This window comes from Capricornis sumatraensis, chromosome 23 (genome assembly GCF_032405125.1).
Source record: "Capricornis sumatraensis isolate serow.1 chromosome 23, serow.2, whole genome shotgun sequence".
NCBI classification, from domain to species: Eukaryota; Metazoa; Chordata; class Mammalia; order Artiodactyla; family Bovidae; genus Capricornis; species Capricornis sumatraensis.
This window is the reverse complement of record NC_091091.1, coordinates 51587505-51603289: the sequence shown is the minus strand read 5'-3', so window position 1 is coordinate 51603289 and position 15785 is coordinate 51587505. Positions and strand designations below refer to the sequence as shown.

General features: G+C 68.9%; 2 protein-coding genes across 2 annotated transcripts in view; both read left to right on the top strand.

The window, feature by feature from the left end:
• Nucleotides 1-554: 554 nt before the first annotated feature.
• ADAM8 (ADAM metallopeptidase domain 8) lies at nt 555-12164 on the top strand. Its single transcript, XM_068961493.1, has 22 exons — nt 555-600; nt 2563-2639; nt 2735-2813; nt 2901-2977; nt 3121-3295; nt 3565-3617; nt 3699-3767; nt 4050-4219; nt 4324-4405; nt 4746-4894; nt 5149-5326; nt 5557-5646; nt 5730-5919; nt 6007-6088; nt 6390-6552; nt 6974-7051; nt 7572-7656; nt 8479-8593; nt 9058-9235; nt 9928-9993; nt 11468-11545; nt 11915-12164. Exons 1-22 carry the CDS (start codon nt 555-557, stop codon nt 11963-11965), a joined length of 2331 nt encoding a protein of 776 aa, XP_068817594.1. The 3' UTR covers nt 11966-12164.
• Nucleotides 12147-15785, top strand: part of LOC138070244 (collagen alpha-1(I) chain-like) — a 19226-nt gene continuing 15587 nt past the window's right edge. The window contains exons 1-6 of the mRNA XM_068961383.1: nt 12147-12166; nt 12504-13144; nt 13398-13584; nt 14217-14354; nt 14452-14850; nt 15425-15527. Coding sequence (XP_068817484.1) covers nt 12147-12166; nt 12504-13144; nt 13398-13584; nt 14217-14354; nt 14452-14850; nt 15425-15527 — 1488 coding nt within the window. The remainder of the gene's footprint in view (nt 12167-12503; nt 13145-13397; nt 13585-14216; nt 14355-14451; nt 14851-15424; nt 15528-15785) is intronic.

The following is a 15785-nucleotide window of genomic DNA, read 5'->3' as shown; positions in this document are numbered from 1 at the left end:
CCCCAGCAAGGGCTCAGGGCCTGGGGGCAGGGCTGCCCAGGGGCCGCTGGGGCTTTCTGTTCCCAGGAAGCTGGAGGGATGCCCCCCTCAAGAGACCCCACACACACACACACACAGCCCTTCCCAGTCCGTTAACTCCGCCATCCCAGCAAGCCCCCGGCAGCTCCGGCCTGTCCCTCACCCACCTGGAGACGCAGTGTTGCAGGGTGGCCCGTGTCAGCCCGACTCCCTGCCAATTCTGCTCACATTTAGGAGACTTCCCTGTGCTGAGCACCGGCTACGGTCGCTGACCGCGAGCCTCAGGGGACTAACGGGAGACCTGGGAGGCGGTGGGGGCCCCGCCCCTCCCGGCACCCGAGGCGCCGATTGGCCGCGGCCCGGGGGCTGGTCGCCGCGGGTGGGGCGCGCGGGAAGGAGCCTGACTCGAGCGCAAGACGATCCTCCGAGGGCGCAGCCGTGGCGGTGCCTGCTCTCGCCGCCCTTCCCGGACCCCGGATCCCAGCGCTCGGGCCCCCGAAGGCCGACGCGCACCCCACGCCCACCGGACCCCCGCCATGCGCGGCCTCGGGCTCCTGCTGTTCGCCGCGCTGGGGCTGCAGGGTGAGGAGCGGGTCCCGCGCTGCCTGCGCCGCCGCCCGGCCCGCGGCTCCCCGCGCGGGACTCTGGGCTCGTCTCGGGGAGTCGGCCAGTCAGCGGGGAAGCCCGGGCGGTGGACGCAGGGAACCTGCAAGAGGGAACTGTGTGGGTAAACGGTCAGCTGGGCGTTCCCTGCGCTGGAGGAGGGCCTTGCGGGGAAGTGCGGAGTGAAGGGCTGGCCGCCCCCGCTCCAACCCAGGGCCTGGGGGCTATTGCCCGCCATCGCTGGGGCCCCCAGCCTGGCGAAGAAGGGAGGACTAGGCGCCTCGGCCTGGAGCTGGGGGGGTGGGGACACCCCACGGAGTTGCCCGGCCACATGGGGACCTGCCTCTCTCTGGGGGGGCTGGCTGTGCTGCTGGCCTTTACCCCCACCCTGGCTCCCAAGAGCCTCCGTGGGTTCTGGGGCAAGGGCACTTCCCAGGCAGGCGCCCTCCCCTCGGCCTCTGTCCTGGAGCTTTGCCAAACGGTCTAACGGGGGACGGCCACTAACACTGGCAAGAAGAACCTCAGGGGTGAGGCCGGTGGTCAGCTCTGGGTCTGGGCTGTCCGGCCGGGTACAGGGCAGCTTCTAGCTTCAGGCTGGCTGAGCCCGGCGGAAGAGGGCTCTCGCTCTGCCTTCAGATGCAGCCCTGTGATCATGGAGATGAACGGGGTGGGCAGACCCGCTTCCCCCCACCCCCCAGGGCCTGTGTGCGTCCTGGCCCCTGAGGGGGGCGGTATCCAGGCCACCCTGGGCTCTGGGTGGCAGCTGGTGAGCTCCTAGATGGGCTGGCGCTGGACAGCGTCTCTGGGCACCGCCCGGGTGGGGGTCCTGTGGTCTCTTTAAGGCAGGGTCCCCACTCCGGCTGGGGAGCCAGACCTCAGGGTCTGTGGTGATTCCCCCAGAGAAGGGGCCGCGCATGGCAGGCAGGGAAGGGACTCCCGGGGCGGGAGGGTGTGCTGTGTACTGCTGACCCCCCTCTCCTGCAGGGGTCGCCCCCGGGGCCGCCCTGCCCCACGTGGAGCAGTACGAGGTGGTGACGCCCCGGCGCCTGGGTGTACCCCGTGCTCGGCGGGCTCTGCCCTCCCGCCTGGTAAGTCTCAGCAGGATGCTGGCCCGGGGGTCCCCCCCACCCACCTCAGAGCCCGTTTCCCACTGAGCAGGGTGATAGCTCCCTGTGTGCCCGAGATCGTAGCAAGGGGGCTGAGGGCCGGGGGCTTCCAGGCCTTTGGGCAGACTCCTGGGAGCTCACCTCCGCCCGAGCAGCCTGCCCCCTGCCCCCAGGCCTCAGCTTCTTCCGTCCTGCTCACCCTGGAGGCAGGGCTGCCTCAGGTGGCCCGGCTGGCGCAGCCCCGTCTTCCTTTCTGGAGCTTGCCAGCCAGGGCCCCACCCCCGTTTCACTCTGAGACGTGGGGTGGTTCCGTGGGCTGCGTCGCTGACACCTCTCCGCTGAGGCCTCTCCCGGGTGTTGGGGCCGGGCTGGGATTCCCTGGGGCTGCCTGGGGGCATTCCTGACGGGTACGCGCCTGCACATTTGCACATGAGGGTGGAGACAGCCCTGACTTGACCTCTCTGTCCCAGGAGGAGCCGCCCACCGCCCACCGCCCTGGGCCCCTAGCCCCCTCTGCTGGCTCTGAGCACACGGTCCTGGGGGGTCAGCCGCAGCCTGGGGGGGGGCTGGAGGGGGCAGGGCCTCACAGGAGCCGGTCCCCTGGAGCAGAGAGGGCGGCCTGGCCCCCTTGTCCTGTCGGGGCTGGGGTCCTCCTCCCCCACGTGGCCTGGGAGGGGCGTTGTCCTCTCCCCGAGGCCTGAGGCCCAGGTCTGGGTGGAGCTGCCCGCCTGCCCCATGCCCTGGGTACAGCCCAAGCCCCCGCTGCCCCTCCAGGTTTGAGGTGGGCGTGGCCGGGCAGGGCCTCACCCTGGACCCCTCCCTGCCCCCTGCCCAGGGCCTGTACCCAGAGAGTGTCAGCTACGTCCTGGGGGCCCGAGGGCACACCTTCACCCTGCACCTTCGGAAGAACAGGTGAGCGCCCGTCTTTCCCCTGCCCCACACCCCTCTTTCTCCAGCCTCTCCTCTGCACCAGGGGCGGCCAGGGCACCACGGTGGCTCTTTTCCAGGGACCTGGTGGGTTCCGGCTACGAAGAGACCTACACGGCCGCCAATGGCTCCCAGGTGACAGAGAGGCTGCAGAGGCAGGTAGGGCCCCCATGCTCCTGCCCCAGGCCAGCAGCGGGGGCGGGGAGCCGGGCACGGGAGTGGGGTCCTCACACCCTCCTCCCGCAGGAGCACTGCTTCTACCAGGGCCGCGTGGAGGGGCACCCGCACTCGGCCGCCAGCCTCAGCACCTGTGCCGGCCTCAGGTGGGTGCTGCAGGCCAGGCGCCCCTCGCCCTCCAGAGGAGTGACTGGGGCCCAGGAGGAAGGGGTCTGCCGGGGTGGCAGTGGGGTCCCTGGGGCCACAGACTCAGAGCCTCGATCGTCTCTGCCCCAGGGGCTTCTTCCAGGCGGGCCCCGACGTCCGCCTGATCGAGCCCCTGGCGGGGGCCAGGGAAGAAGGGCCGCACGCCCTGTACCTGGCGCAGCACCTTCAGCAGGAGGCTGGCACCTGTGGCGTCGATGACAGCAGCCTGGAGAGCGTCCTGGGGCCGCGGGTGTCTGCAGCCCTCAGACCGCGGGTGAGTGAAGGCCCGACGCTTCTTGCCGCTCTGCTTGGGCCCGCGCGCCCCCCCAGACTGCTGGCTGCTCAGCGATGGGGGGGTGGGCCTGCGTCTGGCTCTGCCCCGAAGCGGCAGAGCCCCCGACCCCCGACGGCTCCCCCAGTGCTGGCGAGGGCCGGGTGCCAGCTCCAGGGCCTGGGAGGGGGTCAGCGTGTGGCGACAGGCTGAGGACAGGAGGGCTGTGGCTAGTGGCTGACTGGATTCTTGTTACCGCTTCTCAAAAGTGGTCAGAACCCAGAGAGACCCGCTATGTGGAGCTGTTCGTGGTCACGGACAGCACGGAGGTACCTGGGGCGGGGGCGGGGCGCAGGGGGGATGGGCGGGGCGGGGCCCCAGGCTGCTGCTGAGGGTCTGCCGTCCTCCAGTTCCAGCGGTTTGGGAGCAGAGAGGCCATGCGTCAGCGGGTGCTGGAGGTGGTCAACCACGTGGACAAGGTGGGCGCTACTTCCGCTCTGGGGGCTTCCAGCAGTGGCCGCTGGGACCCCTGGGCAGCTCGCGGCCAGCCCGACAGAAACCCTGCTGGACTGGAGGGTTGGGGCGGTGCTGGTGGCGGCCAGGCTGCAGGTAGAGCCACCCGCCGGGGGAGGGGGAGCCGGGACCCTGCCCCAGCCCCAGCCCTCGAGACCCCTCGCATCACAGTGGACACCGCGGGGCCTCAGGCCCTCCGCCAGCCAAACCGCCAAGCCTGACCTTCGCGGTTCCCTGTCCCCTGGCAGCTCTATCAGGAGCTCAATTTCCGCGTGGTGCTCGTGGGCCTGGAGATGTGGAATGGTGGGGACAAGATTCAGGTCAGCTCCCAGCCCGACGCCACACTGGACAACTTCCTGGCCTGGCGGACTCGCGAGCTGGTGGGCCGACAGGCGCACGACAACGTGCAGCTCATCACGTGAGCGAGCTGGGGGGCGAGGGGCCACACCGCCCCTGGGGAGCGGGGGCCTGGGGCACGGGCTTCGGGGCGCTGCTCTCCGGCGGACACTGCTCTGCTTCCAGCGGAGTCGATTTCACCGGGACCACCGTGGGACTGGCCAAGGTGTCCACCATGTGCTCCCAGAACTCAGGGGCTGTAAACCAGGTGCGGGGGTCTGCGCGGGTTCGCTGGACAGAGGCTGTAGCCGGCTGCGTGGGGCGGGGGGCGGTCGCGAGACCTGGGGCTTGACGCCGAGCACGTGGGGGGGCGGGGCACTCAGGTCCGCGGCTCCGCCCCGTGCTGCGCCCTGGCAGGCTGAACGGCACTGATGCTGTTACTGTTATTTGTAATAATATTACCGTATATCTACTATTTGAAGAAGCGATGTTGGCGGGAGTACCGCCAAGCCTCTCAGCCTCCCTGGGGCGGACAGTGGGGGAGGGGCAGCCAGTGAGGTGGGGCATCAGACCTGGGAGCAGCCCCAGCCAGCACGGCCCCCCTGCAGGACCACAGCCTGAATCCCATCGGTGTGGCGAGCACCATGGCCCATGAGATGGGCCACAACCTGGGCATGGACCACGACGAGAACGTCGCCGGCTGCTACTGCCCGGTGCCGCGGGAGGGTGGCGGCTGTGTGATGGCGGCCAGCATCGGGTGAGGCTCGGCGGTCCAGCCTGGCCCAGGGCCCCGGGCTGGGGGTGCTGTCAGCGCGCAGAGCTGGCTCCACCCACCCTCCTGATAACAGGGACGCCCCCCAGCTCCCAGTACCCCAGGGAGCCCTCCTGATAACAGGAAGCCCCCCTCCCCCAGTTCCCAGTACCCCAGGGAGCCCTCCTGATAACAAGGACGCCCCCCAGCTCCCAGTACCCCAGGAAGCCCTCCTGATAACTGGAAGGCCCCCCCCCCAGCTCCCAGTACCCCAGGAAGTTCAGTCACTGTAGCCGGGCCGACCTGGAGACGTTCCTGGAGAAGCGCCGCACAGCCTGCCTGGTGGACACCCCAGACCTTGACCGGCTGGTGGGCGGCCCTGTGTGCGGAAACGGGTTCCTGGAGCGTGGGGAGCAGTGTGACTGTGGCCGCCCTGAGGTATAGAGCTGAGCACCGCCACCCTCCGCTGTCTGGGCTCATGGGCCAAGTTCCCATCTGCAGGCTGGGCATCTGTTCCTGACCCCTGGGTGCCCTGCACACCTGGCCACACCTCCTGAAACGACCAGCAGGGCTGCTGGGTGGGAATGGCCAGTCTTCCCACGGCAGGGGCAGGGGTCCCGGTGTGCAGCCCACTTGGACCTTCACTGTCGCCGCCCCCCCCCCCCCAGGACTGTCAGAACCGCTGCTGCAACGCCAGCACCTGCCTGCTGGCCGAGGGGGCCGAGTGTGCCCACGGCGCCTGCTGCCACGAGTGCAGGGTGAGCCTGGGGCCCGGGCTCAGGGCAGGCGTGCGTGATGGGGGACTCCTGTTCCCATGGTGATCTTGGCCACCTGGAACCAGGTGAAGCCGGCTGGAGAGCTGTGCCGCCCCGCGAAGGACCAGTGTGACCTTGGTGAGCACTGTGATGGCCGGTGGCCTGCGTGCCCTGAGGATGCCTTCCGGGAGAACGGCACACCCTGCCCAGGGGGCTACTGCTACAACGGGGCCTGCCCGACACCGGCCCAGCGCTGCCAGGACTTGTGGGGGCCAGGTGAGGGGGGCACAGCTGCGGGACCGTCAAGGAGGTGAGGGTGGCAGTGGGTCCCGAGCCAGAGGACTGACCCACTCCTGCCTGCAGGCTCGCGGGTGGCAGTGGAGACTTGCTTCCGCTACAGCATCTCCGAAGGCTGCGGGGCTGGGGTCCCCTTGCAGTCCGGCAGGTGAGCGTCCCTTGTGGCCCAACTCCCCTGGGGCCGGGGCCCGGGATGTCTCCCTCCCTGGGGCTACAAGAAGGTCCTCTGCACAAAGGAGTCTGGGGCTGAGTCGGGGCCTCTCGGATGGCGGGGCTGGGGGGGCCACCCTGCCCTGTGGGACCCTCGGCCCGAGCCGTTGTAGGAGGGCTGGGCCCTGGGGCTGAGGTGTGGAGGCCTGTGGCCGCCTGGGGCCTCGGAGCTCCTGGCGCGCTGAGCCTGGAGCAGGAAGCCCCACAGAGCAGCCCCATGCTCGTCCCTCTGTCCCCAGGGTCAACAAGTGTGGCACTCTCTTCTGCGAGGGGGGGCAGGACCCCCCGGAAGGCCGACACTGCATCCTCACCACCCTCTCAGGCACTTGCCGGGCTGTTGTCCAGGATGGCAGCACTGCGTATGAGCCGGTGCCCAAGGGCACCAAGTGTGGCGAGGAGCAGGTGGGCCAGACACGCCTCCCGGTCAGGCTGCTGGGCTCGGGGCAAGCTTGCAGGGCCCAGAGCAGGGCTGTGGCAGCTGCTGGAGCGCTCTGCCCCGGGTAGAAAGTCAGAAGGCGCACGGGGCTGTGGGAGAAGCCCCTGTAGTGAACGGGTTTGAAGACGGTCTGCGAGCCCTGGGGGTGGGCAGGGGGGTCCTCTGGCCCTGGTGGCCGCAGACAGCTGGCTGGGCGCAGTCCTTTCCCACGGCTGAGGTTGGCCAGCAGATGACCTGCAGGTGGGGCCTTCGAGAGGGTGGGGGCTGTGGCCTGTCCCCCCAGAGCCCAGATGCAAGGTAGGGGGCAGCTCTGGCTGGCGGTGGAGACGGGTGCTGCAAGCAGGGGTCTCAGCCGGCCACCTCAGGAGGCCCCCCGCTGTCCTCCAGGTTTGCTGGGACGGCTTCTGCCAGGGCCTCCACGTGTACAGATCCAGGAACTGCTCCGCCCGGTGCAACAGCCACGGGGTACGTGGGCCCAGGGCACAGCCCGCCAGCACCCCGCCAGCAGCCCTCTGGGCTTGAGAGATGTGCTGGCCACGCTTGCCGCCACCCCCCCCCCACCCCGGCCCCGAGACAGACAGAGGGCCAAGGCTGGCGCCCTGGGGGCGTCAGGAGCTGCCGGGCCCTCCCAAGGTGGGGACTGTCAGGGATCTCCCCGGTGTCAGAGCCGGTAGACACATGGGTAGAACAGTCAGGTGTGAAGCGTCCGGTTCTGAGGTCTGACCCTGGGAAGGCCCAGGCCCCAGGGCTGTGCCTTCCTGCATCTCCTCCTGGGGAGGAAAGCCCACCGCCACGCCCCCCTGCCCCCCGCGGCGATGCCGGCTTTGCTCAGAAAGCCCCGCAGTGTCTTGGAGGGCCGCAGCTGTCGGCACCTGGGAGGAAACCCTGGTGGTGGCGGTCCTAGACACCCCGCCTGTCCTCTGTCGGGGCCCCGGGCAGCTCAGCGCATGGAGTCCCGAGGCCCTGACGCCCGGCTGCCCCCCAGGAGTGCGACCACAAGGACCGGTGCCGCTGCTTCCCGGGCTGGGCCCCGCCCCACTGTGCAGAGCCGCTGTCCGACCCGCACGCAGGTAGGCTGGGCGGGCCGTGTCTGCTCACGCGCTCAAGCCTGACGGGGTCAGGTCCTGCCTTTCCTCAGACCACCTGGGCAGGGCTGAGAGGAGGCCGCGTGCCCCTGAACTGTGACGGGCCTGTGGAAGGTGTGGCCTTGCAGCCTGACCGCCCGGGTCCAGGGCGGCCCTCCCCGAGAAGGGAGGCCTGTCCCAGAAGGAGGGCTGCAGGCGGCACGGGCCGCTCCTTGCTGGGTCCTTAACCCACTCTGGGCCCAGGACACTGGCCTCCCAGCCCCACACTATCCCCCACTGAACACAAGGACGTGCACAGCACTGCGGCCCCCAGGGCCTGGCCTGGCCACGCCTGCATCACTAGGGCCGAGGGCCACCCGCCACCAAGCCCTGGACCAAGGGCCACCCACTAAGCCCCCGACCGAGGCCACCCGCCAAGCCCCCCCAACCAGGCCGCCCACCACCAAGCCCCCACCCGAGGGACGCCCACCAAGCCCCCGACCGAGGGCCACCCGCCACCAAGCCCCCGACCGAGGCTACCCGCCAAGCCCCCCAACCAGGCCGCTTGGCACCAAGCCCCCGACTGGTCCCCCAGGACCCCGGAGCGCCAGTGTCAGGCACCAGATCTCAGAGCTTCAGGGCCTGGGCTTTGGGGGGGTGTGGCCAGGATTCTGACTGTTGGCTTCCCCAAGGAGGTGGTCCCCTTCTCGCCCCTCCTCAGCTCCAGGCTGGCCTGGCCAGTGCTGAGTTGCCGGCGGGCCCTCCTGGTCCCTGCTGCCTCAAGCCAGTTCCGGCCCTGGTAATGCCTGGCCTTCTGTGCCCCCACAGCTCCTGGGAGCCTCCGAACACGTGTGCTGGTGGGTGTGGGCGCCCTGGTGGTGCTGGTGCTGATCCTGGCGGGCGTGCTCATCTACCGCAAGGCCCGGAGCCCGGTCCGAAGGAGGTGGGGGAGCTGTGCTCTGGGCTCATAGGACGTCAGCGTGTGCAGGGCCAGTCGCCTGCTCGTGCTACTGGGGAGAGAGGGGACCCTGTGGTGGGGGCCCCGCCCTGGGCCCCTGCCTTCTGCCGTGGGAGCAGGTTGGGCTGTGGGGTCAGGTTGGTGACGAGGAAGCTCAGAGAAGGCCGCACCGGCCCCCTTCCCGGGGGTGACACTTCACTCTGAGCCCGCTGTGTGGGGACCTTGGCCCGTGCTGGCTGCAGCAGGACACGCCTGCTAGTGGTCTCCAAGCCCCCTGCCCTGGGCCTGGCCCGACCCCAGAGCTCTCCCTGTGGGGCTGTGGCCTGCACCCCGCGGGGCGGCTGCAGCTGAGCGGTCTGGGGCCAGGCCGGGGCCCCATGCACAGGATCCTCAATTCCCTGGGCTGAATCCTGAGGCCAGGACACCCTGACCCATCTTATTTCTCCTAGGAATGTGGCACCCAAGACGGCCATGGGGCTCTCCAACCCGCTGTTCCACGAAGGGCTCAGCAAGCCTGCGAAAGGCGGGGCTCAGGCTCCCCCCGGGGCCTCCCCAGAGCCGGCCCCGCCCTCCCAGCCCCCCAAGCCCACAGCTTCCTCGGTGACCCCTAAGCGACCACCCCCTGCTGTAAGCGCCAGCCATCCCAACAGACTCCAGGCCACCCCCAAATCTCAGGTTCACGAGGCTCAGAGTGGCCCCCGTGACCCCCGTTTGGAGGCAAAACCAGGCTCTAGGACAAGGGGTCTGAAGAGCCGCCTGAGCCGGGGGAGCGGAACCGAGCCTGAGGCTCAGAGCCTCCGCGGCGGCCGTCCCAGGGTGGTCGGGAGGCGCCCCGGGAGGGTCGGGAGGCGCCCCAGGAGGGTCGGGAGGCGCCCCGGGGGGAGGGTCGGGAGGCGCCCCGGGGGGAGGGTCGGGAGGCGCCCCGGGAGGGTCGGGAGGCACCGGGGGCAGGGTCGGGAGGCTCCCCGGGGGAGGGTCGGGAGGCGCCCCGGGAGGGTCGGGAGGCGCCCCGGGGGGAGGGTCGGGAGGCACCGGGGGGAGGGTCGGGAGGCGCCCCGGGGGAGGGTCGGGAGGCGCCCCGGGAGGGTCGGTAGGCACCCCGGGAGGGTCGGGAGGCACCGGGGGCAGGGTCGGGAGGCGCCCCGGGAGGAGGCGCAGAGGCTGCCAGCACCTCCCTGTGACCCCAGGGCTGGGGGAGGGGCCAGAACCTTGGGTCCTCAGCGGGTGGGGGGCAGCTCTGAGCCAGGCCTCTCTGGGTGCGCTTGCCCTGGGAGACCCAGGCTCACGCCCGTTCCCTTCAGCCTCCAGGCTCCCTTCAGCCTCCAGCCGCCATGGCCAGACCCCCGTCCCCGCTTCCTGTGTACCCCCAGCAGGCCCCGGGCCAGGTGGGCCGGGAGGGGCACACTGCGGGCCCCAGGGGGAGGAGGGTCTGTGGCTGCCCTCGGTGGGCCAGGCGCCCAGTCTGGCAGCCCAGCGAGGACAGGAAGAGCACCCAGGGGTCCTGGGGGTTCTGACTAGTCCTCCCCACTCCCAGCAGCTGAGACCTGCTCCTCCCGCCAAGCCCCTTCCGGTGCTGAAGCCAAAGCAGGTGAGAGGCCATGGGGAGGAGCCCAGGGGCGCCGTGGGCTCCACCTCCCTTCTTTCAAGGCTTCCGCGGTTTGGGAAAAGTCTCTCCCAAACGTGAGTCACTGGCGCCCCAGCAGGCCCCCTGCCTTGGGGCGCGTGTGGGAGGCCCTTCTACCCACCGTGAGGTCCGGCTCTGGTGGGTTGCCTCCATTGCTGGGAGCACTAGTGAGGTTCCTACACACCCCTGGACACACTCTGACCTCCCCGCAGGCGGGGGCTCCCCCGCTCTGACAGCCAGTGAGGCCTGGAAGACCAGGCTCTCTCTCCCCGCCCTGGGCCGGGGCCTTGCCCACCAGGCGCCTTGTGGGCCCGTGTCAGCCTGTCCGTCCCTGGCGGTGTGGAGACGTCACCGGTTGCAGTGGTGTCTGTGGGGACTCGAATCACTGTTAGAGCCCTCTTCCCTTTGTGGTTAAAGCTTGGAGGTGTTTGGAGAGACGCCAGCCCAGTTCCCCCTCAAGCTAAGCCACGGGGCCTCTGATGGTGGGTCTCGCCCAGGACAACCGTTACTGCAGTGTTTAGTCAATGAAGATTCCCTATTTCTCTTTTCAACTTTTTATGTTGAGTTAATTTTAGAGTTACAATAAAGTTACAAGAAAGTCTTTAAAGTTTTAGGAGGGGTTTTGACAGGCCAAACAGGGACGGGGGTTGGGCAAACAGATTTCCGGCCCAGGAAGCAGAGGCAGCCAGGGAACTGCGCTAGAGAAGAAAGTGCAGGCCGCCCCAGTCCCTCAGCCCCCAGCCCCACTCAGCAGGGCCCTCTGGGTGCTGGGCCGCACCCCACCCTGGCCTGGGCCGAGCAGGGCTCCTGCTAGAGACCTTCCTTCCCCACCCCAGCCTAGGTTGCCCCTGGAAAGGTGAAATGCAAACAAACACACGTTTTAGTGGCGAATCCTTGGTTTTAGACCTTCCAAAGACCCACATTCTGGCAATTTAAGAGCTTCTCCTGGGTAGTGTTGGGGTGGGGTGAGGCAGGGAGTTGAGGGAGGGGGCAGGATGGTGAGGTGACCCGACAGGCCCAGGAATGGGGGCCCTGCCACGCTTGGGTTTCATTCAAGGGCAGTACCAGGCAGGGCGGGGACCGTGTTGAGGGCAACTTTCTGTAGAGAGAGCTCAGCCCAGAGAAGCCTGCAGGCCAGTCTGGGGCCGAGCACAGCACCCAGGGAACTTCCTAGAAGTGCTGGGCAGACAGCGCCCGGGCACTGCCAGCCATCAGCTGTGTCTCCGTCCTCCCAGGTCATCAAGCCGACCTGCGCTCCCCCATTGCCACCCGTCAAGCCTGGAGCGAGAGGGGCCCAGCCTGGACCCACTCAGGTGAGGCCCTCACTGCCAGATCAGGGCCCACCGGGTGGGGCAGAGCTTGCTCGCTTCCCCACTAGAGGCCATAACCTCTGCTCTGTACTCTGTCAAAGGGCTTTTCAATGCTTACTGCTTCTTCCGGCTGCTAACGTCTTTTTCTGCACGTTAGCGTAGTGCGTGTAAGCACGGAAGTCTGCTGCTTCTGGATGGAGAACAGGCTTCTTGATAAAGCATCAGCTGTTAATACCCAGGGCTGTCGCCTCTCTGAGCAGTCACGGTTTTGGATGAAATGAGGATCCAAATTTTGAGAAAAGTGAAAGGAAGTTAATTCAGTTGTGCTCTTGGTAGCAGATGGCCTTTACTATGTTTTTTTCCTTCCCCAAGGAAGCTGTTGACCCGAAGGTTGCTCTGAAACCCCCTGTCCAGAGGAGGTGATGGGGCCCAAGCTCCAAGCACCCTGAGGGGGATCCGTGCACCTGTCTGGATGTTGCCTGCGGTCTGTGACCTCACCAGCAGCAGCAGCAGATGCAGCCGCCTGGCCCCAGGCCCTCCACCCCCTCAGGGGCCTGAGGACTTCGAGCTGTCCTAAAGGAAGCGCTGGCTCCTAAGGGCCAAGATGGTCTTCCGTGTCTCAAGGTCACAGCCTAGGGCCTCTGGACCCGGGACTCCCTGGCTGCGCCCAGGACTCCCAGCTGGGCCGTCAGCTGCTGTCCTGACCTGGGGAAGGAGGCTGGGGGAGGCCAGCCCCTCCTCAACCACGTGTGTCTTCAGACGGCCACTGGTGTCTTATCTGGGTCCCTGAAAACGGCGCACGTTCAGCAGGGCTCAAAAATTTAATAAAATGTTTATATTTTACGATTATTGATCAAGTTTTAAATGACGGCAAGTTTTTACTAGATCAGTGTAAAGTGCTGCATGCGAAACAGCGTGGAATTTAATTTATAAGACGTGACTTCAACGCTTGTTGAGACAGAAGTGTGAGTGTTGCTCAGTCGTGTCCCACGCTGCGCCCCCTGCACGGCAGCGCGCCGGGCCGCCCGGCCCTGCACCGTCGCGGGGACCCCCAGCCTCACCGCGCCGGGCCTGGCTTTCCCTGCCCAGCCCGAGCCTCCGGCGGGCACGCAGCGGGGCCGCGCCCTCACCTGCGCGCCCCGCCCTTCCGCCCCGCCCTTCCGCCCCGCCCGGAATTCCGGTCCCACAGGCGCTTCCGGCGCCGTCTCCCGGCAACGGCCGGCCGCTGCCCGCGCCGCGCCGGGCGCCCGCATGCTGGGGGCCGCCAGGCCGCGCCCCCCGGCGCCCCGCCGCTGCCGCCCGGCCCCCCGCCGCCGCCGCCCGGCGCCCTCCGCGCCCTCCACGCCTGGCTGGACGCGCTGCCGCTCGGCCGCCGCAAGCGCCACCTGGCCCGGGACTTCAGCGACGGCGGGGAGGGCCCGGGGGCCGGGGGCCCTGCCCGGGGGTCCGGGCCGAGAGCCCAGCGCTCGTCCTCCTCGGCCAGCGGGAGCCCCGGGGCCTGGTCGGCGGGACGGCCCGGCGAAGGCCCCCGCGCCCTGGGCTCCCTGCGAAGCCGGGGCGTCCAGGCCCCCGGGGAGGGGCGGGAGGGCCGCTGCCTCGATGGCCCTGGGAGGAGTGGGGCGGCAAGGGTGGGGGGCAGGAGTTCCTCACGCCCCACCCCCGCCTGCCCGGGGGGTCCCCTAGCAGCTCCCCGGAGCCCGCTGGCCCTCACGGTCCTCCCGCCGGGGCGCCCACACCCTGCGGGGGCTCCCCGGGACCCCCCTCTATCCTCCTCCGTGTGGAGGCCCTGGGGGACGAATGCTGCAAACATCCGGGCCCCTCGGCTCACCCCACACCCCTGCCCGCCCCGCCCCAGTCATGCTGGCGGAGGTCGTGAAGCTCTTTCGCCCGCGGCTGGTGGGCCTGCACAACTACGTCCCCACCTGCAACAGCGGCCAGAAGCGCAGCAACTGGAACGTTCTCAACAGGCAGGGCTCCGAGCGGGGCTTTCCGCCCCGCCTTGACTGCGGGGGCCCACTCCTCGCTCCCCGAGGCTGCCCTGCGTGGGCGGCCCCCACCTTGGGGACAGGTTCTCAGGCTGCGTCCCTGCCGCGGGCTTCCCTGACACTCTGTCCAGTTCCACTTGAGGCTCCTGGGGGCTCCCCACCAAGAGGCCAGCAACAGTCAGCTTGAGACATGCTCTGCAGGGCGTTATCCTGCCTGCTGACCTCGCCTCTCAGGCACTCACCCGCCAAAAATTCTGGGTGCCCGACTGCTCAGGCCCAGCAGACACAGCAGTAAAAGGGCCCAGCTAGTCGAGAGGGAAGACAGATAAGTGAGGAGATGGGGCCGGTGTCAGTTGTGACAAGTCACGTGAGGACAGAGGCAGGACCACAGGAAGTGACAGCGAGCGGTGAGGGGGCGACCTGGGGCTTACGCGAGGCTGCAGTGGGGAGGCCGTGCGGAGCCGCCAAGGGCCCTTGGAGGACCCTGCCCGAGGGGACAGTGCCTTAGCCGGCTTGAGGCCTGGCAGGTTCTGGTGGGACTTACTCGGAGGGGGGAGAGACTGGGGGAGACGGAGGTGTAGTGGCAGCTGCCCCCACCCCCAAAGCCTGCAGAGGGCAGCAGCTGCGGCAGCCTGTGGGAAGTCAGGCTCTGAGCACCCTGGAGGTGAGCGTGCGGGACACCTGCTCAGAGCCGAGGAGCCTCAGGAGGATGAGTGCTGCCTAGACGGGCGGGGAGCCTGGGGCTTGGCCGGCCTGAAGGCGCAGCGCGCTGTGCCCCGGGAGCCCGGGGTGGCAACTGGGAACGAGATGGCCCCAGGCCTCTGTGGGTGCGGGGGCCGGAAGGCACCCCAGTCCAGCCGCTCCGCACGAGGTGGGCGTGCCCGCTGGGCCCCCGGTCTCAGGCTGCACCTACTGCCTCTGCAGGAACGTCTTCCACGAGCTGGGTCTCAGTCTCGGAGGAAGAGATCGAAAGGAGGTCGTCAGCACCCCTGGGGCCATCGAGCCCATCCTGTGTGCACTGAGGGGCAAGGTGGAGGCCAGCGAGGGCCCGCCCGGCATGGCTGCACACGTGGGCACCGCCGCGTGGCCGTGGCCTCTGCTCTGCTGGGACACGGGCTCGTTGCCTGATGATGAGAGTAGTAGTGGGGGCGAGGCCCCGTGTCCCCGTGCCCGACCGGCCTGCATCCCTTTTCAGAAGCGCTCGGGTCCAGGCCGTGCCCTCTCCTCCGGGGAGCCCGTCCCCCTGCCCATCTGTGATGGGGACACCGGCAGGCCTGCGGACGAGGATGGAGTCAGCCCCTCCCGGGGTCTCACAGCACAACGGTGGAGCCCCTTGCAGGAAGCAGGATGCTCCTGTGGTGACGCTGGTGGGTGGGGCTCGCCTCCCCTGCACAGGCTGGGGGTGTCCAGACCACCCCCTCACCCCTGCTCCATGTGGGGCCCTGCGCCTGGCAGACCACCCTGCCCCGCACTGGGGCGGCACCCAGCGGGAGGGGAGCGCCTCGCTCAGAGGGAGCCCTGCTTCCGTCACCCCCCGCAAGGCCATGTGAAGTGGCCGTCGTCCAGGTCCAGCGGTCGCTCCTCCGAATGAGGAAGCTGTTCAGAGGTGTGGCAGGCTGCACCTGTGGACCAGCTCAGGCCCGACACGGCCACAAAGCACGGCCCCTACCTGAGCTGGAGGCTGGAGCTGACATGTCCGGTGGTCTCGCAGGCCTGCTGAGTCCCTCGGCGCGCTCTGGGGCAGAGACCCGTTGGAGTCAGAGGGCTCCAGAGAAGATGGGCCACTGTACATGCAGAGGGTGGGCTCCGGATCGAACCCTCTGCACCACCCCCACTGGCCGCCCGCCCACCCGCTAAAGGCCTGCCTGCCCGCTAAAGGCCCGTGCCTGCCTTTCAGTTGCCCAGCCAGGGAGCCCTGGCGCCGCCTGGACCCTGGGCTGCTGCAGCGGCTGCTGGAGGAGAAAGAGCGGGCGCTGGCAGTCCTCCAGGAGACCGTCAAGGTACAGGCCTAGGCGCCCCTCCAAGTAGCTTGGACCAGCATGCGGCGAGGCGGGGAGCAGCTAGGCAGGGCCCTGGCCGGCGGGGGGCCCGCGAGCATATCCCAGAGATAGCCAGAAGCAGAGGGGAGACTGACCACCCAGCCTCGCCTGTCATCACGCCAGGGACCACGAGTCAGGGGCTGCAGACTCACAGGCCTTGCCACCCGGACATACTGGACGGCAGGCTCGAGGGCCCTGGGGCCCAGGCAGGGAGCAGAA

What these genes read in the sequence shown, in the direction of transcription:
- ADAM8 (XM_068961493.1), top strand. Translation starts at nt 555, where the DNA reads ATGCGCGGCCTCGGGCTCCTGCTGTTCGCCGCGCTGGGGCTGCAGG. An exon ending in CAGAGAGGCTGCAGAGGCAG is followed by an intron (nt 2,814 to 2,900) that starts GTAGGGCCCCCA and finishes CTCCTCCCGCAG; the next exon opens with GAGCACTGCTTCTACCAGGG. An exon ending in GTGACTGTGGCCGCCCTGAG is followed by an intron (nt 5,327 to 5,556) that starts GTATAGAGCTGA and finishes CCCCCCCCCCAG; the next exon opens with GACTGTCAGAACCGCTGCTG.